At 55.2% G+C, this 25680-nt stretch overlaps 1 protein-coding gene and 1 pseudogene across 7 annotated transcripts; one reads left to right on the top strand and one right to left on the bottom strand.

Annotated features, from left to right (window-relative positions):
* The first annotated feature begins 649 nt into the window (after positions 1-649).
* On the top strand, positions 650-15077 carry SLC4A3 (solute carrier family 4 member 3). Of its 7 annotated transcripts, none has more exons than XM_039469999.2 (23): positions 651-939; positions 1154-1237; positions 1608-1773; positions 2348-2625; positions 2789-2904; positions 3361-3560; positions 5176-5324; positions 5462-5642; positions 6081-6216; positions 6478-6661; positions 7078-7177; positions 7641-7825; positions 8456-8681; positions 8859-9077; positions 9481-9629; positions 9794-9988; positions 10677-10907; positions 11269-11358; positions 11823-11989; positions 12604-12857; positions 13233-13402; positions 13588-13761; positions 14748-15077. In XM_039469999.2, exons 2-23 carry the CDS (start codon positions 1187-1189, stop codon positions 14823-14825), a joined length of 3699 nt encoding a protein of 1232 aa, XP_039325933.1. In that variant the 5' UTR covers positions 651-939; positions 1154-1186; the 3' UTR covers positions 14826-15077. The 7 variants fall into 7 exon arrangements, with proteins under 7 accessions (XP_074255069.1, XP_039325933.1, XP_039325932.1 ...); XM_039469998.2 differs by having other exon boundaries at positions 1094-1237; XM_074398968.1 differs by lacking the exon at positions 1154-1237 and having other exon boundaries at positions 650-939.
* A 4628-nt stretch (positions 15078-19705) lies between these two features.
* LOC101053082 (dnaJ homolog subfamily B member 6-like) overlaps positions 19706-25680 on the bottom strand; it is a 56521-nt pseudogene continuing 50546 nt past the window's right edge.

The raw sequence follows: 25680 nt of genomic DNA, 5'->3' as shown, positions 1-25680 counted from the left end.
CCTTGGAAGGCTATACACACAGAAAACTTTCCTTGGGTTGAGCTGGGATCTAGATGAGGCCAGGTGTCAGACAGGGTAAAGTACCAAGGTCACGGGGCTGTTATAGGTATGGCACTGTGTAGAAGTCCAGTTTCACTGATCTCAGGAGAGGGGCTGATTGGGGTCCAGCGGCTCCTTCCAAAGACCTTTTGCCCTTGGAAAATGAGATGTGACCTCAGGGATGGGGGAGGAGGGAGAGGAAATGTGAAAACGGAGCCACAGAATCTTAAGAGTTGGATAGAACTTTGGAACAGCCCTATTGCAGGCCCCTCTTGCGACAGCTGGGGACGCTGAGGCCGGAGGAGGGGAAATACAGTGTCAAGGTCAAACGTTGGTTGGGTGGTGCCTGGTGACAGAGGCCAGGGCTTTGAGGGGCATAAGCTGTACTGGAGCTGAAAGGGGAGGTGGTGGGTGCTTCCAGGGGTCTGTGAGCTCCGTTCCCAAGACTGGAAGGGCCTGTGTCTGCGGAGGGGGTGGTTTCCAGGGCTCTGGAGGGGAAGGAAGGGGAGGCTAAAAGCAGGTGGGGGAGTGAATCTGGGGATTGTGGGAATTTCGGGCCGCGCCCCCGCCCCCAGCCATGCGGGGGGCGCCTGGAGAAGGGGCGCGCGGGCAGGTGGGGTGCTGCGGGGCCCGCGCGTGGGGGCCGCGCCGGCCGGGGCGGGGTGAGTCACTGCCCGCCCGCTCCCATTGTGCGGCCCGGCGGCGGCGGCGGCGGAGGTGCGGAGCCGAGCGCGAGGAGGTGGAGCCGCGGGCTGCGGGCTCCGGCGCCTGCGTCCGCCCGGCCAGCCCGGCTCTGCGCCGCGAGAGGCCGGACTGGAGCCGCGGCTGCGCTCCAGAGCGAGCGCGGGGGACATGGGGCGCGGCGGCCCGCCTGGGCCTCGCAGGCTCCGGAGCCCCGAGGTACCGCGGGGCGGGGCGCGCCGGGCAGGGCGGGGGCCCTGGGGTGTCCTGGGCGTGGCTGGGCCTACGCGGGGCGCTAGGGCCGGGTGCGGGGATCCGGCTCCCGGGTGGGGGACGCCAGCGCGAGGATCCTGACCCCGCCCTCCTCCCCCAGGGCTCCCCGCTAGGCCCCCTCAGTGGCCCCTCCTTCTCACCCGGGGCTCGGGTTCCTTAGTGAGCGAGAGCGTCCCCAGCCACCTCCCCAGCCATGGCCAACGGAGTGATCCCGCCGCCCGGGGGCGCCTCCCCCCTACCCCAGGTGACTGGCGCGCGCGGGGGTGGGGGAGGATGGGAGAGGAAAGGGTAGGAACCTTAGGGTGGGCAGAGGTGCCCTCTGGCCGACCCCAGGACCCCCCCCCCCACCCCCGAGATCCATGATTGAGCTGGGCTGGGGTTATGGAGAAAGAGGTGGCTTTTGGTGTTTTCCAGATCTGTAGCCTTCTCTCTCCTCGAGCTCTGGGAGCCCGGAGAGGGTGGTTTGCGAGATGCTGACACAGGCCTGGGCTCAAGGGGAGGGGGCCTGATGGTGCGGGAGCCTGCTGAGTTCCCCCAGCTAGGGCTTGGAGTTGGCGTGGGTGTGGGGCCTTCATGGGTCAGGGGTCGTTAGCAGAGGCTGTCTGGGCCTGCAGGTCCGGGTGCCCTTGGAGGAGCCCCCTCTAAGTCCAGACGTGGAGGAGGAGGACGATGACTTGGGCAAGACCTTGGCTGTGAGCAGGTTTGGGGACCTCATCAGCAAGCCCCCGGCCTGGGACCCCGAGAAGCCCAGCCGCAGCTACAGCGAGCGGGACTTTGAGTGTGGGTAGCCTGGGGACCCCTAGTGCGGCCGCCCTTGCCACCATCACCATCATCGCCACCATCACCGCGCTCACCTTGGGCTTGGTCACCCAGTGCCATCCTGTGCCGGACACTGTGCTGGACTCTGTGCGGGGCCACATGCCGTGTTCGGTCATCCTGCCTCCCCCACCCATCGCCTGTCCGCCTGCCAGGGGAGGTGGGCCCCAGACCAGGGGAGATCTAGGGAGCCAGGCCTGGGCCCTTCCATGGTGACCTTCCACTTCCTCTTTGGCCCCAGTCACTCCCTCCTTGTCCCCCCTTGGCTCCTTCGACTCTGCGTTTCCCCTCCTTGCTGTATCATCTCCCCTTACCCAGTCCCCTTCATGACCTTCCCTTTCCATCCGTCCCCTCCTCCCACTCCACCGGACCTCATCAGTGACAGGCACGTGGACACAGGTGTTGGGGGGTCATGGCCCTGGAGGAAGGACTAGGGTGCCCTTGTTTGCGGCCTTGAGCTGGAAGGTGTGTGTCCCTTGGGTGGGGAGGACCACCCTTTCTGCTGTGGGGGCCTCAACTGGATCTCCTGCACCCCCAGTTCACCGGCACACATCCCACCACACCCACCACCCGCTCTCAGCGCGCCTGCCTCCACCCCACAAGCTGCGGCGGCTGCCCCCCACCTCTGCCCGGCACAACAGGAGAAAGAGGAAGAAGGAGAAGACCTCTGCTCCCCCCTCCGAGGGGACCCCTCCCATCCAGGAGGAGGGGGGAGCTGGAGTGGATGAGGAGGAGGAGGAAGAGGAGGAAGAGGAAGGAGAATCTGAGGCAGAACCTGGAGAGCCCCCACCCTCAGGGTCCCCACCGAAGGCAAAGGTAGGGGCTTCCCTTGGAGAGGTGGCAGGTTAGGGGTCAGGGAGGGGTGCAGTGAGGAGGGGAGGAGCACATGATGGGGACCTGTGTGAGACCGGAGGCTGGATGGGGTTGGGGCTGCATGGTGGGTTGGGGCAGGGCCCCAGGGCACATTCTGTGTCTGCAGTTCTCCATTGGAAGTGATGAGGATGACAGTCCAGGCCTCCCCGGGAGGGCTGCTATCACCAAGCCCCTGCCCTCGGTGGGCCCACGCACTGACAGGAGCCCCCAGCACTCTGGCAGGTACTGGCCACAGCCCCCACTCAGCAGGGCCCTGCCCAGAGCCGCAGGGTCCAAAGCCCTGGCAGTCACCTCCTTCCTGATCCGGAGGAGTGTCCTCAACTCTGTCCCTGAGAGAAGGGGAGCAGGGTGATAGGAGGGGGGTGGGGATCTCTTCTCTGTCCTCATGATTTACGGGAAGGAGAGAACAAGGTGGGAGAAAAATGGAGAAGAGCAGAGTGAAGAGGTTAGGAGTTCCTCGGGAGAGAGTGACAGAGTGGAGAGGGCGAGGAGAAGGGTGGAGGAAGTGGGGAGCCTCGGGATGGGAAGAGGGGGCCTGGGTCAGTGTCCTTTTCTGCCCAGGAGGGGCCTGGGTCTTGTGCTCAGGGTCCACTCCAGGCCCTACTCTGAGCTGGGGGACGGTGACGGAACCACCGACCTGGCCCTGTCAAGTTCAAGGATATTATGTTGCCTCCCCAGCTCCCCCAGCCCCCGGGCCAGGGCCTCCCGACTCGCTGGGGAGAAGAGCCGGCCCTGGAGCCCATCGGCCAGTTATGACCTTCGGGAGCGACTGTGCCCAGGCAGTGCCCTGGGCAACGCAGGTGGTCCAGAGCAGCAGGTGCCCACAGATGAGGCGGAGGCCCAGATGCTGGGTTCTGCAGACCTGGACGATATGAAGAGTGAGTGAGACCTCGTGGCAGCCCCTATGGTTCACTGCGACTGACTCAGCCTGCGAGTGACCTTGGGAGGCTGTGAGCTCTCCCCCATTCAGGGTTGAGTCCTCTCTGAATCCCTGTCTGCTGGGATGTGGCCAGTGATGGGGAGCTCACTACCTTACCCAGCCACCCTCTCTGACTGCCAGAGCTGAGATTTCCTTTCCTGACACTTCAAGCCTCAGTCCTGATTCTGTCCTCTGAGTCACCCCTAGAAAATGGCAGCTCTCTTTTTCATAGCCTTGTATCCCTCCCCAAGGCCTGTCTTCTCAGGGCGAACCCTTTATCTCCTAGTTCTTTGATCCCTTCCAAACCAGACCCTGAGTCTGTGCCACTTTTCTGGACCCCTGCCTCTCCCTGTCAGGACCCCTTACTCCCATCCCACCACCCTTGGCTGGGCCTGGCTGTGATCTCGGCACATTCCTTCCATCTTATCAGTGCCCTGGTTTCTGTGCCACCTGTCATCACCCATGGGGCTCTGTGCCCAGGCCAGGGGCATCATTGATCCCTCCTCCTCCTTGGAGCCACAGTATGTGGGCGGGGTAGGGGGGAAGGGTAGGGCTTTGAGCTCAATACGTCATGGAAAGTTGCCAGGGCCTGAGGACAGGGACAGGAACAATCCGATGGCAGCAGTAGCAGTGGGATGGGGGGTGGGGGAGGGCGTGTTTACAGACCCAGGGTCGGGGCTGGACACTTTGGGGAGCAGGCTTGTGGACGTGGGGAGTTGGGGTCGGGAGGCTGTGCCACCTTCGGCTCTGGTTGGACAGAGGCTGCTACCTTGTCCAGGCTCCCACCTTCTAGGGCAGACGAGGGGTCTGGTAGGGAGCAGGGGCCGAGGTATCGGCCACCTGGAGAATGACGAGCCCACTGGAGGAAGACCCTGAGCCCCATGGGGCACTAAGCCCTGGGTCTGGGGACACCGGAGGCCAGGGCCCTGGGAGGGATCCAGCCCCCAGCCCTCGAGACTCACTGGCCTCAGAAGACTTAGAGATGTTTGTGCTGGACTTTGAGGATGGTGGCCTGTGGGAGTCCATCAGGGGCCAGCTGGGCCCCTTGGCAGGGCCACTAACTTGTGAGTAACGGGCCTGCTGGCCTTTCCCTGACTGCTGCTGACCTGGGCGGGGCAGGTGGGAGGAAGGGAGCGAAGCCCTGCCTGAGTCCGCTGGGCCGTGTACCTTCAGGGAGGGGACATGGGCATTGAGAGAGGGCTCACGGAGTGTTGGGGGCTCAGTGCCTGGGGACTCTGGCTCAATGCCAGTCATGGGACCGCAGAGGGAGAGCGAGGCGCAGCCGCCATGGCAGGGGCTGGAGGGTCTGGCTGGGGCTGTGGACAAGCTGGGTCTACCTTTGGGTTGCACCTTGGCTGGTGGTCCTGGGTGACCATGGGGCTGTCCTTCCTGCATTCTGAACTTCATTCTTCTTATCAGTGAAATGGCCCCATAGACTTAGGTGGTTCCTGCCGGCATGGTTCCTTGGTGACTATAGAGCTCACCAAGTAGATGGGTTGGGTAGAAGGAGCTGGGCCGTGACCCTGAGGCCCCCAGCTGCCCCTGTGGGACCCCCAAGCCCATCTTCTCTGCAGGTCACCGACTGGAGGACAATCCTGGTGTGCGGCGACACTTAGTGAAGAAGCCGTCCCGGACGCAGGGTGGGAGGGGCAGCCCCAGTGGCCTGGCCCCCATCCTTCGCAGGAAGAAGAAGAAGAAGAAGCTGGACCGGAGACCTCATGAGGTCAGAATGCTGAGAGGGTGGGCCTGTCGCTTCCTGACACCCCAGAGCCCTCCTCTCCTTACCTTCCTGCCTTGCCTCGTTGCCGTGTTCCCTACACCTGGCGGCTCCCGGGCCCTCACCCATGGCATGCCCCCCAGGTGTTTGTGGAGCTGAACGAGCTGATGCTGGACCGCAGCCAGGAGCCCCACTGGCGGGAGACGGCCCGCTGGATCAAGTTTGAGGAGGACGTGGAGGAGGAGACGGAGCGCTGGGGGAAGCCCCACGTTGCCTCACTCTCCTTCCGCAGCCTGCTGGAGCTCAGGAGGACCATCGCCCATGGTAGGGATGCCCAGGCCTGGCCTGGGGCTGCATGCCCTCTTCACGGCCACAGAGTTCAGTCTGTGCCAGGCTGCTCAGCTCCCAGGGACACTCCCTGGAGTCCTGGGCCCAACCAAGATCCAGCTGCCACCTGGGACCATGGGGTCCAGTTGTCTGGGCAGCCCGTGAGCCCCAAGGGGCAGTGCTGTGTTTGGTGCATGCAGTCAATCAACACGTGGCTTCCCCTTCCTTGGTGAGGAGGGGCCGTGCCCTCGTTCCTGTGCTGTTTTCACAGCCCCTCTCTGGCTGGCCTGTGGCAATATGGAGCTGTGTATCTGCCTGGGCACACTGGCCTCTTTCCTCTTACAGCACATTCGCCTGCTCTTGGGGATCAGGCAGAGTGGGGGGAGATTTTTCCTGCCTGATGGGATTGTGCCCTCTCCCTGGACTGTCCCCTAGGAGCCGCCCTCCTGGACCTGGAGCAAACCACCTTGCCAGGCATCGCACACCTCGTGGTGGAGACCATGATTGTGTCCGACCAGATCCGGCCGGAGGACAGGGCCAGCGTCCTGCGTACCTTGCTGCTGAAACACAGGTGCTGGGGTGGGTGCCTGGGAGGGGCCTGGCTGGCTCAGCTGCCCTTCTAGGAGCACAGCCTTTTCTGAGTGGCTCTCAGCCTCTACTTGAATCAGTGACAGAGAGCTCACGTCTATCTTTTGACACTTCCAATCATTAGAAAGTTTCTTCTTACACTGAGGCAGAGGGACGGAGGCCCTGACCCTCCCCTACTCACCTCGTGACCTCAGTCTACCAAGAGCCTCTCCTCTCCTAACCTGCCTCACCCTGCGCCTTCCAGCCATCCCAACGATGACAAGGACAGTGGCTTCTTTCCCCGAAACCCATCGAGCTCCAGCATGAACTCGGTCCTGGGGAATCATCACCCAACTCCCAGCCACGGCCCTGATGGGGCGGTGCCTACCATGGCTGATGACCTGGGGGAGCCAGCCCCACTCTGGCCACATGACCCGGACGCCAAGGAGGTCAGTGCCCTTGCTCTGGCTTGGGCCCGGGGACTGAGAGAGTGTCCAGTTTCCGTTGAGGTCATCAATGACTTCACTGAGTGGGTTGGGAAGGTTGGATTGCTGGCACCATGCTGGGCACTGAGGGACCTAGAGAAGATGAGCAGGAGGGGTCCCTGCCCTGAGACACAGGCGGTTTGAATGTGATGATGTGGCAGACCCACAGGAGCTGTTTAAACAAGAGAAGGTGGCAGTGGGGGGCATTGAGTCAGGGTCCACACCCCAGCCGGTGGCTCCCAGTGTGGGGCCACAGTGCCGTACCTGCCCACTCTGGGAGGGAGAAGCAGGTCTCAGACCCAGGCCTGGAGCCAGGGCTGGGAGGGCCTGCCACGGCCTCCGGTCTGGGTCCCAGCCCTATTCCAGTTCTGCGTCCTCAGAAGCCCCTCCACATGCCTGGGGGAGACAGTCACCGGGGGAAAAGCCTGAAGCTGCTGGAGAAGATCCCCGAAGATGCTGAGGCCACCGTTGTGCTTGTGGGTGAGGAGGGCTGGGCACTGGGGGCAGGGTCTGCAGCATGTGGGTGCCTCTCCTGGGGGCCTGTTTTTCTGAGTTGTGGCCTGGAGGCCGCCTCCTCCATCTCCCTCCAGTTTCCACCTGGCCCCTGCTCTTCCTCACAGCTGGTCTTGGCCCACTTCCTTTCCTAGTCTCCTGCCTGCTTCCTGTCCAGTTTTCTGCTATCTTGGACTCATGCAAGTCCATGTAGCACCACTGAGAATTAGAAACAAGAGCAACCCTTCTTTAATACCCTGAGTTTCCATCTGCTGGTGAATTGTCATCAGTGTACATATAGACACATAAGTGAATGGCACCCCTTTAGACCGTGTTTCTTTGTGCAGTATACAACCTGCTCAACTGTACCTGATAGTCCTAGATATCCATTCCAGGGCCTGCCTTGACTGCTGCCTTTTGCCCAGTGCCCTGTGCTTTCCTCTTTCCCTAGGTTGTGTGCCTTTTTTGGAGCAGCCGGCGGCAGCCTTCGTGCGGCTGAATGAGGCTGTGCTTCTGGAGTCTGTGCTTGAGGTCCCTGTCCCGGTCCGCTTCCTCTTCGTGATGCTGGGGCCCAGCCACACCAGCACGGACTATCACGAGCTTGGGCGCTCCATTGCCACCCTTATGTCTGACAAGGTTGGCTGCAGGCCTCTTCTCCTAGGACCTGCTTGCCCCCGTCCCTCTCATTGTCCACAGTGGTGCCTATAGAGGCCCCTGGGTGGAAGCCATGCCCTGGAGTATGGGGGAGCTGTTGGCCCAGGGGGAAGCGAGAGCCCTGAGCTGTAGCTGTGGGAGGGGGTGGTGACATAAGGGGAAAAGCTTAGACTCCAGAGCTTTAGATGTGACACGAGACTTGAACAAGACGGCTGGATGTGCTGGTCTTTGCTGTAGCTTCTCCTGGGATTGAATAGGAGGGTCTTTTAGCCAGGGGCAACGTTCACAGTATTATCAGCCTGTAAGGTGTGGCCGATCCAGTTGGAATGGCTCTGGAAGCCCCTGCTCTGCCAGCCGCCACATGTGGCGGCATGTGGAAGGCTGGCATCTCCTGGGGGAATGAGGGCACCTGGGGCTTCAGGACGGTGGCTTGCTGGCCTGCAGGGCTGGGTGTCAGTGTCACAACAGCCGACACTGTTGGACTGGCCCAGTATCTATGGCTGAATGTTCCCCCTGCCCATAGCTCAGTGACAACACCCCTCCCACCCATGTCTTCCTCCTGGAGGCTCCCTTGGCCATCCCTGAGAGTCCTGGCCCTCTCGTTGCCCCCAGCTGTTTCATGAGGCTGCCTACCAGGCGGACGACCGGCAGGACCTCCTGAGCGCCATCAGCGAGTTCCTGGATGGCAGCATCGTGATCCCCCCATCTGAGGTGGAGGGCCGAGACCTGCTGCGCTCCGTGGCTGCCTTCCAGCGAGAGCTGCTTAGGAAGCGGCGGGAGCGCGAACAGACCAAAGTTGAGATGACCACACAGGGTGGCTACACGGCCCCTGGGAAAGGTCAGACCCTTGGGGGCTGAGTGTCCCTGACACACACTCTCCCATCCCAGGGCCCTGAGGCTGTAACCCCAGCCCTGTCCTTCTGACTTCTGGAGTCCTTTGCATCCCTGATCCCAAAAGCTTGGGGCCTCCAAGCCAGAGGGAGTGGTCTGCCCCAGCAGCCCCTTGTTCCCCCAGAACTGTCTTTGGAGTTGGGGGGCTCCGAGGCGACCCCTGAAGATGACCCCTTGCTGCGGACGGGCTCGGTATTTGGGGGGCTCGTGCGGGATGTGAAGCGCCGGTACCCGCACTACCCCAGTGACCTGCGAGACGCCCTGCACTCCCAGTGTGTGGCCGCCGTGCTCTTCATCTACTTTGCAGCCCTCAGCCCTGCCATCACCTTCGGGGGGCTGCTAGGTAAGGGAAAGGGGCTCGGGGAATTGAGGGGCTCCTGCAGTCCCTCTTGGTCCCAGTGTCATTTGTAGGTTTCTGGGTCTGGGTGTGATCGTGTTAGGGGACAGTAGATGTGCTAGCAAAGGTGTGAACGCCTTAGAGACATGCTGGGTCAGGGAACCCCAGGGATCACCTTTGGGGGCTATAAAGTGAGAGTGCGTGAGAGAGGTGTAAGGGGTGGGAGTCCTGTGATCACCACTGGGGGCTAGTGGGGAGGGTCTGGGAGCAATGGGGTATGGGGTATGTCTGTCACTCTAAGGGGCTGCTCTGCTTTTGTTGGGAGCCCCAGTTTAGGACAAGCTAGATGAGGAAGGGGGCAGATAGACAGAGCCAGGCTAGGGCCATCCTACTGGCCTTGCCACCGCAGGAGAGAAGACCGAGGGGCTGATGGGCGTTTCCGAGCTGATCGTGTCCACCGCTGTGCTTGGCGTCCTCTTCTCTCTGCTGGGGGCTCAGCCACTGCTTGTGGTTGGCTTCTCTGGGCCGCTGCTCGTGTTTGAGGAAGCCTTCTTCAAGGTGAGGGGAGCCTTGCTCGCTGTATCCATCCTGCCCCACACTCTTCCTTACCCAGGGGATGAGTCCCTGCATTCTCCCTCCTCTTCCTTGGAGTTCACCCGCTGCTCATTCCAGGGGCACTGACGCCCAGAGCAGTGGGTAACCACCACTCCCAACCCCCCCAGTTCTGCCGAGCCCAGGACCTGGAGTACCTCACTGGCCGGGTGTGGGTTGGCCTCTGGCTGGTGGTCTTCGTCCTTGCCCTGGTGGCCGCTGAAGGCAGCTTCCTGGTCCGCTACATCTCGCCTTTCACCCAGGAGATCTTCGCCTTCCTCATCTCACTCATTTTCATCTATGAGACCTTCTACAAGCTGTACAAGGTGGAGGGCCAGAGAGGTCTTGGGGATGGCAGAGATGGGGGTGGACATTGCCCTGGGGAGGATACCATGGGAGGGGGAGGTATGGAGAATTGAGGAACAAGGAGAGGGACTGTGTTGGGAGTGAGGGGTTCTAGGGACACCCTAGGCTAGGTCTGAGCTGAAGGGGAGGGAGTCAGACCCAGAGGGTAGGTGCCAGGTCACAGCTCCAGGCACGTGGTTGGAGGCTTAGTAATAAGGACTCACCTGCACAGGTATGTGATGGGGAGGGTGCTGCCAGTGCGAAGGGGCTGGGTGTCCTTGGGTCACCTTTTGTAGAGGAGTGTGTGTGTGTGTGGTATGTGAGTATGGCGTGGTGTGTGTGTGCGTGTGTTTTATGATGTGTGTGTGGCGTGTGATATGTGCATATGTGTGTGTGCATGCTGTATGTGTGTTGTGTGTATGTGGTGTGTTGTTTTGTGTGTAGTATGTGTGTTGTGTATGTGTTGTATGTTGTATATGTGTGTTGTGCTGTATGTGTTGTGTGTTTTCCGTGTTTCATGTGCGTATGCGTATATGTGTGTGTGGTGCAGCTGGATGTCCGTACGTTACTGCTATTGAGGGGTCACCCTCTCTCTCAGGTGTGCTGATGACGATGAAATCAGGTCACCTGCCAGGTGAGTGACAAGGCATCCTTGTTATCCACACACAGGTATTCACAGAGCACCCGCTGCTGCCGTTCTACCCCCCTGAAGGGGCCCTGGAGGGGTCCCTGGAGGCTGGTCTGGAGCCCAATGGCAGTGCCCTGCCCCCCACCGAGGGCCCCCGAGGCCCGAGGAACCAGCCCAATACAGCACTGCTGTCACTCATCCTCATGCTCGGGACCTTCTTCATCGCCTTCTTCCTGCGCAAGTTCAGGAACAGCCGCTTCCTGGGGGGCAAGGTGCGCAGCTGCTGGGTGTGGAGCCCCCAAGAGTTCCCCGGTTCCTGCTGTCACTGCTAGGCTCAGCTCCCCAGGGAGTCTGCACCCCTTCCCCAGTCGGCCCTTGGACCAGAACCCAGCCTGGGCAGCCCCTCGCCCCATCGGAAGCCTCTTCTCTGGGAGTCTACTTGCCCTTTGCTCAGGGAAGTCCAATCAAGACAACAACCTCCCAGGCTGTGCTGGCACCTGTGGGGTTGAGAGGCAGGTGGGGGGCCTTCTGGCTCCAGCTTGGACCCAGGCACGGCCAGGGATGGCAAGTCCCATGTTAGTCTGCTGACCTCGCCTCCACCTTCTGCCCCTTCTCCGACCGGCCCCTCTCCAGGCTCGCCGCATCATTGGGGACTTTGGCATCCCCATCTCCATCCTGGTGATGGTCCTGGTGGATTACTCCATCACAGACACCTACACGCAGGTGAGGGAGCCTGAGCCTGTGGCAGCTGCTCTCACCCCAAGGCTAGGAGAGGGAGCCCCTCCTTGGGCCCTGGGGTTGGGATCGGGCCTGAATCCAGCTCTCCTAGTGGAGTGGCTACCCTGGGTGGTGGGGCTGGGGCTTCCGGCTTCCGGCATTGCCGCCTTCCTGAGTGAAGAATCCAGCAGAAGCCGGTGTGGATCTGGGAGCAGAATGACAGGTACCCGACACAGGTCCCAGGAAGCTCTGGGGCTCAGAGAGGAGGCGCTCCATTTCCCTGCCCTCTACTGGATTCTTGGAAGGACAGTGACTTTTAGAGGATGCGAAGCTAATTTCTCCCTAACCTGTTCACACCCCAACTCCCTGAAGTCCTGGTATTAGAGATGCAGGTTGGTGGTAGCAACTGCTTCATGGGCTTCCTAGCAGGGGGAGGCTGTGTCCCTGAACCCTGTTTTCCTGCCATGCAGAAGCTGACAGTGCCCACAGGGCTCTCAGTGACCTCTCCCGATAAGCGCTCATGGTTCATCCCACCCCTGGGCAGTGCCCGTCCTTTCCCGCCCTGGATGATGGTGGCAGCCGCTGTCCCCGCCCTCCTCGTCCTCATCCTCATCTTCATGGAGACACAGATCACGGCGTGAGAGGGCTGGGAGGAGGAGATGGGAGGGACGAGGCCAGGCTCTTGCCTCTTTGGCTTGGTTTCAGGGTTATAGCAGAGACATCATTATCAGTATCGGGGGGCCGGGTGGGTAGGAACTGGTGGCAAGCCTTGAGGAAGAGAGTGTGTGTCGAGGAGCTGGCAGGGGTGAGGAGGGGGTGGGGGAGGAGCAGAGAGCAGTGGCATCCCGGGCAGGGGCATGGCTTCCCCGTGATGGTTTGACATGACATCTGCCTGTTGCCACCACTGTTTGCAGCGTGGCACTTGACAGTCTTCAGAACACTCTAGCAGTCTAAGCTTGCACCCAGGGATGCTCTCATGTATCTAATTTTGGTTAAACCACAATAACGTGGTAAGATCTGGCATCTGGCTTTTGTGGTGTTTTAAATATTCACAGTATGAGAATTTGGCTCACATTTGCTTCAATGTGAGAACTTCAATTTGGGAACTTGAAAGAGGAAGCTGGCAGTCCCGGGAGAACTGTTGTCTGCATGTCCTCTCCCCACCCTCTGGTCTCTGTGTGCCTGCCTGTTTCTGTCCCCTACCCCCGCGGGGCCAGCCACACCCAACCCCTCCCCACCCTCTCTCTGCAGGCTCATCGTCAGCCAGAAGGCGCGGAGGCTGCTTAAGGGCTCTGGTTTCCACCTGGACCTGCTCCTCATTGGCTCCCTCGGGGGGCTCTGTGGGCTGTTTGGGTTGCCGTGGCTCACGGCGGCCACAGTCCGCTCTGTCACCCATGTCAATGCACTGACAGTGATGCGCACTGCCATCGCGCCTGGTGAGAAGCCCCAGATCCAGGAGGTGCGGGAACAGCGGGTCACTGGTGTGCTCATCGCCAGCCTCGTGGGTGAGAGCCCACCTCCACCCTGCACACCCCACTCCTGGGGCCCCATGGTCTTATATCTTCTCTATCCCAGGCTTGACCCTGAATCTCCCGATGTGTCATGTGTTGCCCTCAGTCTGACCCTCAAACCTGCTTCCCAACACTCCCCCAACTCCTTCCTCCCTGAGCCCTTTCCTGGTTCTGTCCTGCTCCCTCTTCTCTTGTTCAAGGTGATGAGACCAAACTGATTGGTCTAGTGGGTTCGTGTCACCCACCCACCAGGCCTGTCCATCCCCAGGGGCTGTCTGAGGGTCAGGTGGGTCTGTGTCACCTCTTCCAGGCCTGTCCATCCTCCCAGGGGCTATCCGAGGGTTAGCAGGTCTGTGTCACCTCCTCCAGGCTTGTCCATCGTCATGGGGGCCGTGCTGCGTCGGATCCCGTTGGCTGTGCTCTTTGGGATCTTCCTGTACATGGGGGTCACATCCCTGTCTGGTATCCAGCTGTCCCAGCGTCTGTTGCTCATTCTCATGCCGGCAAAACACCATCCCGAGCAGCCCTATGTAACCAAGGTAGGGCCAGGGAAGCATGGGGTAGGGCAATGGGGTGACGGGAAGGGGATCCAGAGGGATCTGGGTGCATCAATGGATGGGATGAATATGAGGGAGAAGTTGGGACCTGGGAGCCAAGTTCCCCATGATGTGGGTGGGAGCAGGCCGGGGTGCTGTGCGCTGAGGCCCACTGGCCGCTCCCCCAGGTGAAGACGTGGCGGATGCACCTGTTCACCTGTATCCAGCTGGGATGCATCGCGCTGCTCTGGGTGGTCAAGTCCACGGCGGCCTCACTCGCCTTTCCCTTCCTGCTGCTGCTCACGGTGCCTCTGAGGCATTGTCTTCTGCCCCGGCTCTTCCAGGACAGGGAGCTGCAGGCAGTAAGTGGGTGGCCTGGGGTGGCAGTATTCGGGCAGATGGGCACTGGGTTGCAATCTCTGTCTGGCCACCCACTAGTTGTGGGTGTTAGTTATGTAACTTCTGTTGCAAATTATCTCACCTTCCAAAATCTTATTTTCACCTGTATGATAGGGGTAATCATAGATCCTACCTTGTAGGACCATTGCGAGGGTCAAGTGCTTGTCCAGATAAAGGCCTGAGGATGGTGGTTTTGTACAGGAGCAGGCACGGAGCTGCTGCACACAGCTGTGCAGGCGGTACCTGACCCAAAACACACAGCTGAGGCCACAGGGGTGATGTGGCACTGGTGTCCACCCTGAGCCCTGCTTTTGTCTAGAGGAAAATACATCTTTTTTTTTTTTTTTTTTTTTTTTTTTGCGATGAAGTCTCGTTCTGTCACCCAGGCTGGAGTGCAGTGGCGCAATCTCAGTTCACTGCAACCTCCACCTCCCTGGTTCAAGCAATTCCCCTGCCTCAACCTCCTGAGTAGCTAGGATTACAGGCGCATGCCACCATGCCTGGCTAATTTTTTTGTATTTTTAATAGAGATGAGGTTTCATCATATTGGCCAGACTGGTCTTGAACCCATGACCTCAGGCAATCCTCCCACCTTGGCCTCCCAAAGTGCTGGGATTACAGGCATGAGCCATTGTGCCCAGCCATGAAAAATCCTTTTGCAGTGTATCCTACTCAAACATGGTGTACAAAGGTACCACAGCTACTAGAAGTGGCCTCAGGAAAGAGATTCATAATAATTATTATCACCAGGAGGGGCCAGGTGTCTGGTCTGGGAGGTGACCTGAAGGCTTTGGCCAAGGGCAGTGCTGCCACCCGGGGTCACGGTACTTGCAGACAGGCCCAGGAAAGGTCGGGGAGCAGGGAGGGCTGCAGGTTGGAGGAGAAGGTGGAGCATGGGAGGGGATAGGGATGCTTCCCTGCCTCCCGCAATCTTCTGTTCCCTCTGCAGCTGGACTCAGAAGATGCTGAACCAAACTTTGATGAGGATGGCCAGGATGAGTACAACGAGCTGCACATGCCAGTGTGACCCTTGAAGACAGTGCCCCTCAGAGACCCCAAGACCTTAGGGATGGACACCTGGGCCCCAGGCAGGGCCCAGCCCTTGGCCAGGGGGCTCCTCAGGACCCAGAGATGTGCCTGGAACCACACCTGATGCCACGGCTAGAGTGGCGCCCATGACTTCTGCCTGGGGCGTTGATCACGCCTCACCTTTCACAGACCAGACCGGCACAGGCTTTGAGCTCATTATAACCACACTCCTTGTCTCGTGTCTGCCTCACTCTGTTGGTTCCATCTTTGGTTTCTCAGGTCATACTTATCCATTTGGAATTGGAGGAATTCTATTTTCAGGGTCATCAAAACCAGGGAGCGGTTTGAGCCAAGGACAGAGTCCTTGGGAGAACAAGAGAGAATCAAGACCACAGAAGGCCAGAGCTGGGCTTTATCAACACTTCCCAGGCCCCTCAAGTGCAGCTGAGGAGCTGGTGGTGGCGGGGGGCACTCAAGGTCTGCTCAAGGTCACATGCCCATGAATCCAGCCCCTGCTTAGCAAGGGGGGAGAACTGGGGAGGGGAGGGAAGGAAGTTGCTTCAGTGTAGCCACTGGGGAAATCAGAGCATCTCCAGGGGCTGTGTGGCCACAGAGGGAATGGAAAATGTCTCTCTTCTTCTTCTTCTTCTTTTTTTTTTTTTTTTTTTTTTTTGAGACGGAGTCTCACCCTGTTGCCAGGCTGGAGTGCAGTGGCACGATCTTGGCTTACTGCAATCTCTGCCTCTCGGGTTCAAGCCATTCTCTTGCCTCAGCCTCCCAAGTAGCTGGGACTTACAGGCATGAGCCACCACACCCAGCTAATTTTTTGGTATTTTTAGTGGAGGCGGGGTTTCACCATGTTGGCCAGGCTGGTATCAAACTCCTGACCTCAAGTGATCCACCTGCCTTGGCCTCCCAAAGTGCTGGGATTAAAGGCCAGAGCCACCGTGCCAGGCCTCTCTTCTTGACGTCTGGCCTTTGATGGAACAGAGATAGCAGCTCAATCCCCTAGACGCCAGGGTGGTGCTGGATTTGGGGTCCCTGGACCATTTTAGATTCTGCTGGCTTAGAGAGGCAGTTTTGGGATTCCTGAGGCCACTCCTTGTGCAACAGTCTCCGTTTTGCCAGAAATAACCTGGGAGACTTGAGGGGAGCGGGAGCCCATTGCGTCATAGTTGCTAGGCAACCTCCAGAGCGAAGGAGCACATTGTCCCCCGTTGCCCTCCGGTGGCCGCTCTGGCATGCTGCAGGCTCTGTCCTGACTGAGGAATAGCAGCACTGCCACCTGGTGGATCCGCGGTGCTCAGAGAGCCCATTCAAGTGCATCCAGTTCCTCCGGGGGAGACCAGCCAGGTCAGGCAGGTTCCCTGTCCCACAGCCCTGGGCAGCTCAGAGCATCCAGGGCCAGGGATCCCTCAGCCTCGCGTTAGCAGTTTCCTCCCGAGCTGGTGCTGCTCCTTCTCTTTTTCCCGTTTTGTTCCCCAATGTGCAGAACCCCTATCAACTCCAGTGGGGAAGGCACCAAGAGGTAGAAGAGGAGACGGAGACCAGCAAATGAGACATGGGGTTTTATTTGGACTTATATACAGGGGAGAGAGTCCAGTAGCAGTGAGTGGTTCAGGAGAAACCACAATCAATTGCAAAAAGCATTTTCTATAGCATTTCCACTTAGCACCTTTCCCTAACAACCTCCGCCTGGGGATCTTCATTCAACCCAGACTTGGGCTTTGATCCCCTGTATGGCCGTGCTTCACGGTCCAGGGCTCAGATGTTCTCAGACAACGAATCTCCAGGTCGGCCACTCCCAGATTCCCTAGTTTGGAACACATATTCAGGTGCGTCTGCCACGCAGGGCCATTCTCAGGCTGTGCTTAAGTGTCTGCGGTCAGGTGCGGTTACCACACACTCCCAGGTGTTCAGGCCAATGGCAGGTGCCCCAAAGCTGGTCAGGAGAGAAGAGACAGGCCACTGTGAGGCTGTTTGTTGTGTTCCTAAGGAAGAGAAGAGCCCTCCAGCTGCCCTGGATTGTTGTCCGGGTGTAAGCATTTATTCCAGTCCACCCTGTCTCCCTGGGTCTCGGGTGCCATGGTGGCTTCTAACTACATCAAGCCTCTCCCCTGGTGTATGTGAGGACAAGATTCCTTTTCTTTAGTTTGGCCAAGGCTGGGTGGAATTTCAAAAGAACTGTGCCAAGGAACAAAGTCAAGGTCAAACGCAAAACCTAGAAGGGACATTCCAAACACAGATGGCAGGGGCCACTCAGACAAGTTTGGTTGTGAGGCTTTGCACGTGAGAACCCTGGTTCCTTCCCAGAGCCCTGCTCCTCCTTGAGGGCCTGGATGCGGGCAGGCACCCCTGCTCGATCTCTGGGATTCCTAGACCCCACAGGAAGAAACCTGCACTTTTTCCAGCCCCTGCAAGGAAATGGCAATGTGGGCTCAGAAAGCTGGATTCCTTATTGGACACAGATGGTGTCAGTCATCTCTGCTTGGCAAATCGCTGTGAACTGTGGGTGTTCCTCCACTGCAAAATGAAAAGAGGGGCAGGTCCTTCTGAAACAGGGAACGCGTCCCGGTCCTGGCTGGTGGGTCAGGGTGGCCTCCAGCAAAACTAGGTCTTGAGGCCTCAAAGCAATAGGTGAAACAACTTCAGTGAGAGAGCTTGACAGGCTTACTCATTTAAAGACCACCCTATCCATGCCAAAGGAGGGCAGCTGTGGTTTAGGACAGGCAGGAGGGAGCCAGAGTCAGCTAACATTTTGAGCTCACCCAGCTCACTCAGGGGGAATATAGAGGGTTGAGAAGATCCAGAACGCTGCAGCAACCCAAAAGGCTGCCAGGGCTGGAGACCCAGGGGGATAGGAGAGGAAAGAGAGACCCAGCTTGGGTGTGTGACACGGGGGATGACAAGACATACGGGGAACCCATAGAAAGGCAACCGGGCCTGGCCCAGGGCCTGGCTGGTTAGAAAGCATGTCATCTGGGGACATTCAGTGTTTGTCCTGAAGCCCTTTGTAGCCCCTGTGTTTCCTCTTTCTCTTCACCAGTTCTCTCTGACCTTCTCCTCTCTTGGAGGGGCCCTCAACTGGGGCCCTCTTCAAGGTACAGAGGAGAGTCAGTGGAGGGAAGCCCCTGATGGCCCAGCTCTGGGGGGCTGGACAGGACAGTTACTAAACGGGGGACAAAGGCCATTGTATTTTTGGACATCCGGCCTCTCTGCCATCTGCTCTGGACTGGAAGCGGCTTTGGGAGCGTGCACGTGCATGGGCCCTTCAGTAAGGACATCTGGCCTGTCGCCATTTCCCCCACCCCTTGCTGCTTTCTAAGTGGGGTTGTGGCCACATCTTGGGCAGCTGTTCAAAGCTTTCATTACTCCCGGACAAGTTCAAGCCCACTTCAGGTCCTGAGGAGTGCTAGCTCGTTCTTTTACTTTGGGCAAAGAGGGCGGCTGTCACTTTCTTGTTCATGCTGAGGATTCAGCTCACTCAAGATATCTGATGCCCTTGTGACAGTGTCTGGCTGTCAGAGCTCACAGACCATCTGCTGGGATTGCCCTGGGCCCCTCCTTTAGGGCACAGAACGTGGCAATAATGAGTCCCGTTTGGCAGCCTGTGTGACATTTCTTCTTGTATCTTATCAGGTGACTCAAATAATGATCATGCCTGTTGACACTTGGAGGTCTCACAGGGAATTCTGAGCAGCTAGGGGAAGGTGACATAGCACTCAAGGGCACCTGCGCCAAGTGCTGCCCGTGCAGCTGGTGATTAAGCCATTGCCGAAAACAACAATAAAACAGATTCTGGGCAAGTGGGGAATGGTGGATTCAGTCCAGTGTGGCAAAAAAGGAAATGCAAAGTGAGGAATGTGGTTTCCAGATAAATAAATTATATAATTGTGATTCACCACTTGTGCAAAGAGCAGACTAGTGTTTGCAGGATTTATGTTCTGGAAGAAAGATTTAATATTTGAACCTGCTGCTGAGATTAGTTTTAATTTTGTTGGAACTCTTTCTTCTTATTGAACAATGCTTTATTAAGTGCTGACTAAGCTGACAGCCACTGGGATGTTCTCTGGATGGTGGATGAGTCACAGTTGGATTTGGGAGACGGGGAGGAGGAGCAGGGAGCTCTTTAATGCCTGTAATTCCAGGGCCAGGGCTCAGGACCATGGGAGAGGAGGGACAATGAGGAGTTGGGGCACAGCTGGAGATGGGGAAGGGGCTGGGAGCAAGAGCTCAGAGCTGGTGGGAAGGTGGAGGCAAGGGGAGTATGGAGGAGGGCGCAAACCAGACTTTCATTTGCGAGTCCCTAAGCATACCCTGCCACGCCTCCTCTCTCACTGCATCTCACCATCGCATGTTTTTGTCTGTCTCCCTCTAAGCTGTGAGCTGGACAGAGACCTGGCCTGGGTCTCTTTTGTACTCTTTTTTTTTTTTTTTTTTTTTTTGAGACAGAGTGTCGCTCTTGTTACCCAGGCTGGAGTGCAATGGCACGATCTCGGCTCACCGTAACCTCCGCCCCCTGGGTTCAGGCAATTCTCCCGTCTCAGCCTCCTGAGTACCTGGGATTACACGCACGCGCCACCATGCCCAGCTAATTTTTTGTATTTTTAATAGAGATGGGGTTTCACCACGTTGACCAGGATGGTCTTGATCTCTCAACCTTGTGATCCACCCGCCTCGGCCTCCCAAAGTGCTGGGATTACAGGCTTGAGCCACCGCGCCCAGCTCTTTTGTACTCTTAATGCCTCCCACAGTGCCTGGCCACAGGGGTCCATGGAAGGCAAGGGGTGAGCAGGTGGCAGAGAAAGAAGGACCAAGAGGTCGCAGACTCCACCACATTTAGATCCAGTGAACTGTGCATCCTCAACCAGTTATCGTTTAAGAGGGAACACAGTTGTCCTTGCGCTCTAGGGCCACCGGGGAGCTCATGCAGCTTTTCTGGGCTTGGGAGAGAGAAGGTGGGTGGGGGATGCTTAGGAAGGACACATTCTCAGGAAGTGGTGTCTCTTCCAGGGACATCCAGCCTAGACTGTAAGGCCCGGAGCAGCTGGTCAGGATATCAGGCTCTTGAGATTGGTGGAATTTTCCCACGAATGTGGTCCACACAGCAAACACCATTTTAAATTTAATTTTATTATTTTTAATAGGTTTTTGGGGAACAGGTGTTTGGTTACATGGATAACTTCTTTAGTGGTGATTTCTGAGCTTTTGGTGTACCCATCACCTGAGTAGTATACACTGTACCCAGTGAACAAACATTTTAAAATAACCAAGTTGTGTCAACAAATATGAAGCAGCAAGTCTTCCAAACTACTGAAAAGAGCCCAGAGCTGGGGAACATTTCTCTGAGATCAGAGGAGTACCCAGGCAGTGTTTCCCCAGTGGGGAGGGATATCAGTAGTGGTGTGTGCGATGATGTTAGATGTGGTTTGGACAGTTTAGCTGTCATAGTTACGTATTTTCATGTGTTTTAGAAAAAAATGCAATGAGGACTTGAGCCCCATAATTTTGTGGACAACTCACTTAAAAATAGTGAGTTGATTTAAATAAAAAGTACTAAGTTAGGCTGGATGTGGTGGCTTATGCCTGTAATCCCAGCACTTTGGGAGGCCGAGGCGGGCGGATCACAAGGTCAAGAGATAGAGACCATCCTGGCCAACGTGGTGAAAACCTGTCTCCACTAAAAATACAAAAATTAGCTGGGCGTGGTGGCATGTGCCTGTAGTCCCAGCTACTTGGGAGGCTGACGCAGGAGTATGGCTTGAACCTGGGAGATGGAGGTTGCAGTGAGCTGAGATTGCACCACTGACTGCACTCCAGCCTGGTTCAGAGCGAGACTCCATCAAAAAAAAAAAAAAAGAAAAGAAAAGAAAAGAAAATTAAAAAACAAAAAGTACTAAGTTTATAACTGTATAGTTAGTAGGCATATGATATGGTTTGGATCTGTGTTCCTGCCCGTATCTCATGCTGAATTGCAATCCCCAGTGTTGGAGGTGGGGCCTGGTGAGAGGTGATTGGATGATGGGGGCAGATTCCCCCTTGGTGCTATTGCAATAGTGAGTGAGGTCTCATGAGATCTGATCATTCAAGTGTGTTGCACCTCCCGCCTCTCTCTCTTGCTCCTTCTCTGGCCACGTAAGACATGTCTGCTTTTCCTTTACCTTCTGCAATGATTATGTTTCCTGAGGCCTCCCCAGAAGCAGAGCCACTATGCTTCCTGTACAGCCTGCAGAACTGTGAGCCAATTAAACCTCTTTTCTTTATAAATTACCCAGCTCCAGGTATTTTACTCTCTCTCTCTCTCTCTCTCTCTCTCTTTTTTTTTTCCGAGACAGAGTCTCACTGCATCCAGGCTGGAGTGCAGTGGTGCGATCTTGGCTCACTGCAACCTCCGCCTCCCAGGTTCAAGCAATTCTTGTGTCTCAGGCTCCTGAATAGCTGGGATTATAGGTGCATGCCACCATGCCCAGCTAATTATTGTATTTTTAGTAGAGACAGGGTTTCGCCATGTTGGCCAGGCTGGTTTCGAACTCCTGTGATCCATTCACCTTGGCCTCTCAAAGTGCCAGGATTACAGGTATGAGCCACTGTGCCTGGCCCCAGTTTCAGCTTTATAGCAGTGCAAGAATTGACTAACACAGCATATACAGGAAGAAATTGTGACAATGCCAGGGAAAGGACTACAATATTAGAAATCATGGCTTCAAGCCAGAGCATCATAGCTCTGGTTAAGCAATGGAATCACTGGAGTGTTTCAAAAAGCATCAGTGTCTGAGCCTCATCTCTATAGGTTCACAATGGTATTAATTAATTTTTATTTTTTGTATAGATAGGGTCTCACTATGTTGTCCAGGCTGGTCTTGAACTGAGCTCAACTGCTTCTTCAGCCTCAGCCTCCCAGAGTGCAGGGATTTCAGGTGTGAGCCACTGTGCCAGGTCCACACTGGTATTTTATTAAACATTCCCCTCCCCTTGCCTTCCCCTCAAAATCCCAGAGATTCTCATATGGAGTCAGGTTTGAGAATCATCATCCTAAACCAATATATTCTTTCCTATGGTTGATTTCCACCACAATTTTCACTGTGGTTGAACGTTATTGCTTATTATTGCTTCTCTTTGGCATGGAAATGCAAATATTTACTTCATATGCATATTTATTTCATAAAGTAAGCTTGAGGGCAATACCCATGCCTATTTGTATTCTGTTTATCAAGCAACTGAAAGGGATGTAAATGCATGGACTCAGGGACCTGTTGAGTTGGTGGGGGCCTGTTGGGTTGATGGGGGGCGAGGGGAGGGAGAGCATCAGGACAAATGGCTAATGCATGTGCGGCTTAAAACCTAGGTGATGGGTTGAAAGGTGCAGCAAATCACCATGACGCATATATACCTATATAACAAACCTGCACATTCTGCACATGTATCCAGAAACTTAAAGTTAAAAAAGAAAGAAAGGGCTGCACGTGGCACATTCTAATGTTTAGGCTGCTTGTTTGGGGCTGTCATCTGTGAGCACCTCTCTTGCTCTTTTGGCTTTTTTGTTGTTGATGGCGTTGCAGTTGAATAGCCAGAACATCGGGATTGGCAGTCAGGAGTCCTCGGTTCTGGCCTCACCTCAGGCACTAGCTGGACTTTGCTTAAGTTGCCTCATCCTTCTGAGACATTAGGAATTTGGCTCCCACACTTCCTTCATTGACCTTGTTCTTTCAATAGACTCTGATCACTGTAGTGCTTGCTCAAGAAGCAAGGGGTTCAGGAGCGGGGAAAGCATTGTCTGTAGTGCTACAGGAACCCCCAAATAATCTCTCAGCAGAGTTACTAGGCTTAGGAACTGTCTCCTTTAGTCTTGCCAGGTCAAAAGGTGCATAGATCCTGGGGGAGTCCATTTTTGCATTTCTAGGGGAATCAGGAACTCAGAGATACAGTATATGGGGTGGGTAGGATAAGGGGGTGGGGCTGAGCAATGGCTTGGAGAATGATTTTGGGATCTTCGACAGAGCTGTGAGGGATCACCAGAATTCAATTAGGTGACATTTCAACATCTGTAGGAGGTGTGTGGTCCTATCACATAAGAAACACATGAAAAGGATGCAGGATTCTGTAGAGGTAGATAGACAATATATAGTTATAAGCCTTAAGGGTCACATAAATACACAGATATAGAACCTGGATAGGGAGTTATGGACTCCACTCTGACTTGACCATTAGTAACTGATCACTTGTAATCAAGGGACTAGTCTACTAAGCCACCTCCATCTTTAAGTTAAAAAGTTAGAAACTGAGGCTGGGCGCAGTGGCTCACACCCGTAATCCCAGCACTTTGGGAGGCCGAGGTGGGTGGATCACCTGAGGTCAGGAGTTCGAGACCAGCTTGGCCAAGCTGGTGAAACCCCGTCTCCACTAAAAATACAAAAATTATCTGGGCATTATGGCAGGTGCCTGTAATCCCAGCTACTCAGAAGGCTGAGGCAGGAGAATCACTTGGACCTGGCAGGTGGAGGTTGCAGTGAGCCAAGACTGCACCATTGCACTTCAGCCTGGATGACAGAGCGAGACTCCTTCTCAAAAACAAAACAAAACAAAACACAACAAAACTTAGAAACTGGAAAGAGGGCTTGACAGGTCTATAGAGTCAGCAGCTTGGATGTAATCAGTATCCCACCCGGAACCTCTGGCTGATAAGCAACCTCAGGTGGCTGAGAAGGGAGAACCTCTCTTGTGGGTAGACAGTTTAGTAGCCCTGGGAAAATTTATTTTCATTTAATTAATTTATTTTTAGCCTTGGGAAAATTTAAAATTAAGCACACAAACATTTAATGGAATCAAAACTATAGTTTTCATAGTTTCAAGTTAAAGAATTTGTGCCTATATAATATTTATGTGGGCAAAATTTTAGAGAATTTGACCTATTGGAATACTAGACTACCTTCAATATTTCATTTTAATGTATGTACTTGAGTAATTGATTGAAATTTTTGATAAAGTTGAAATATTTCCAAGTTTACATATAGTTTGGACATTTAGAAGAATTTAAGGTTCACTGTCTCTTGTATGCTGAATTTATTAGATCTGTAAGAATTACTTTTGTACTTGGGAAGGTTTGTCAGTCAGATGAAGTACTTAAAAAGGAATTGCATTTATTAAATTTATTAAATGCCATTTAAAATGTTAACGAGGTTTAATTAACTAAGTGTGTAAATGGGGCTAAGCATTAATCAAAACCCTCTCAAAGTGATTGTTAATATTTGCTAGACTTATAAATAGGATAATAAGATTCCTAAGGTGATTTTAAAAGCGTAAGGAAGAGCTATAAATTTTTAAATCTAGAAATATAATAAATCAAATACTAATTTTCAAAACCCAAGTAAATTTCAGAGTGGTCTTTTCAGTGTGCAAAAGCCGCCCTCAAGGATATAAAATACTTTCCTAACCAGTGAGTCTTCAGCAGTGCTGGGGGAGGGTGCGGAAATGGGAAGAAAAGAAGGGAAAATAAGATTTTAGTGTCATTGGATTGTCTTGTTCCCAAGGTCAGGCTAGATGGTGTATTCTGCACCATGCCAAATTGCTCATCTCACAGGAGACTATAATTAAACACACGCTCACTGTATGGGGGATCAGAATTGCTGAGGAGGGCATTTGGCAACTAAGAAGGTAGGTTAAGTCGTGATGGCTTTGGGCTCTCAGCAGTCCCTCTCAGTAAGCCCTTCTAAGTTATATTCCACTGTTTTGTTGCTGTTAGTTACTCGTCAGATAGTTTCCCCTGAGCAAGAATAAGAATATTCTACGGTAGAGGCTGAGGTTTTTGTTTCCCAGGGGTTTGCTGCTGAGAGCCAGTCGGAATGTGTATCAGTCCGAATTCTCTCTCTCTCTCTCTTGCTCTCTCTTTTTTTGAGATGGAGTCTCGCCCTGTCACCCAGGCTGGAATGCAATGGTGTGATCTTGGCTCACTGTAACTTCTGCCTCCCAGGTTCAAGGGATTCTCCTGCCTCAGCCTCCTGAGTAGCTGGGATTACAGGCATCCGCCACCATACCTGGCTAATTTTTATATCTTTAATAGAGACGGGTTTCACCATGTTGACCAAGCTGGTCTTGAACTCCTGACCTCGTGATCTGCTTGCCTCGGCCTCCCAAAGTGCTGGGATTACAGGTGTGAGCCACCACGCTTGCCCCCCAAATTCTTATTTTCAGCCAACAGAAGCCAGCTTCAGCTGATTTAAGCAGAAACAGGGCTGTTGAAAAGCCACTCACAGAATCACTGGGAAGGTAGGAGACTCCAACTCAGAAGCAGTGTTGGTCAGAACCATGGTCACAGACACATCACAGAAAAACATCTGGTGGCAAGGCTGCTGTTGCTGTGGAACATGAGATGCCACAGTTGAGCCCCTGGTGGGGGATGTCACCCCTGAAATGGCTACCAGGAAGATTCTGCACTGTTCTGCTTCTCTGCATTCATCACCAGCACCTGCATCCATTACAAGGTCTCAGGTGGATGTGCCTGCGTCCAAGTTGCTGGAAGGCTGAGAAGGAGGCTTGTGGCATTTCAGCTTCTGTGGTGGGAGCAGCTCAGGCTCTGACAGGAGTGATGTGTTGGAGCTAGTTTACAAGGGCTGCTTGTAAAAATTTCAGGGACTTGTGAATTGGTTGTTAAACGTAGTCATTGTTAAAAAGTAAATTATAATAGATATACTGTCTCTATTCCTCTTACAACATCTAAAAGAAATATAAGACTGTTAATGGAGGCAAGAAGAAGGCAGATGAGCTAGGGACCTTGGGACCCGAGGAATAATACATCAATGAGTTCCCTATATTTTCTTTTGTGTCATATATCCCAGACTTGGAGCTGAAGAAGCTGG

The sequence above is a fragment of the Saimiri boliviensis genome, chromosome 5, assembly GCF_048565385.1.
Source record: "Saimiri boliviensis isolate mSaiBol1 chromosome 5, mSaiBol1.pri, whole genome shotgun sequence".
NCBI classification, from domain to species: domain Eukaryota; kingdom Metazoa; phylum Chordata; class Mammalia; order Primates; family Cebidae; genus Saimiri; species Saimiri boliviensis.
This window is presented reverse-complemented; position numbering and strand designations above follow the sequence as displayed.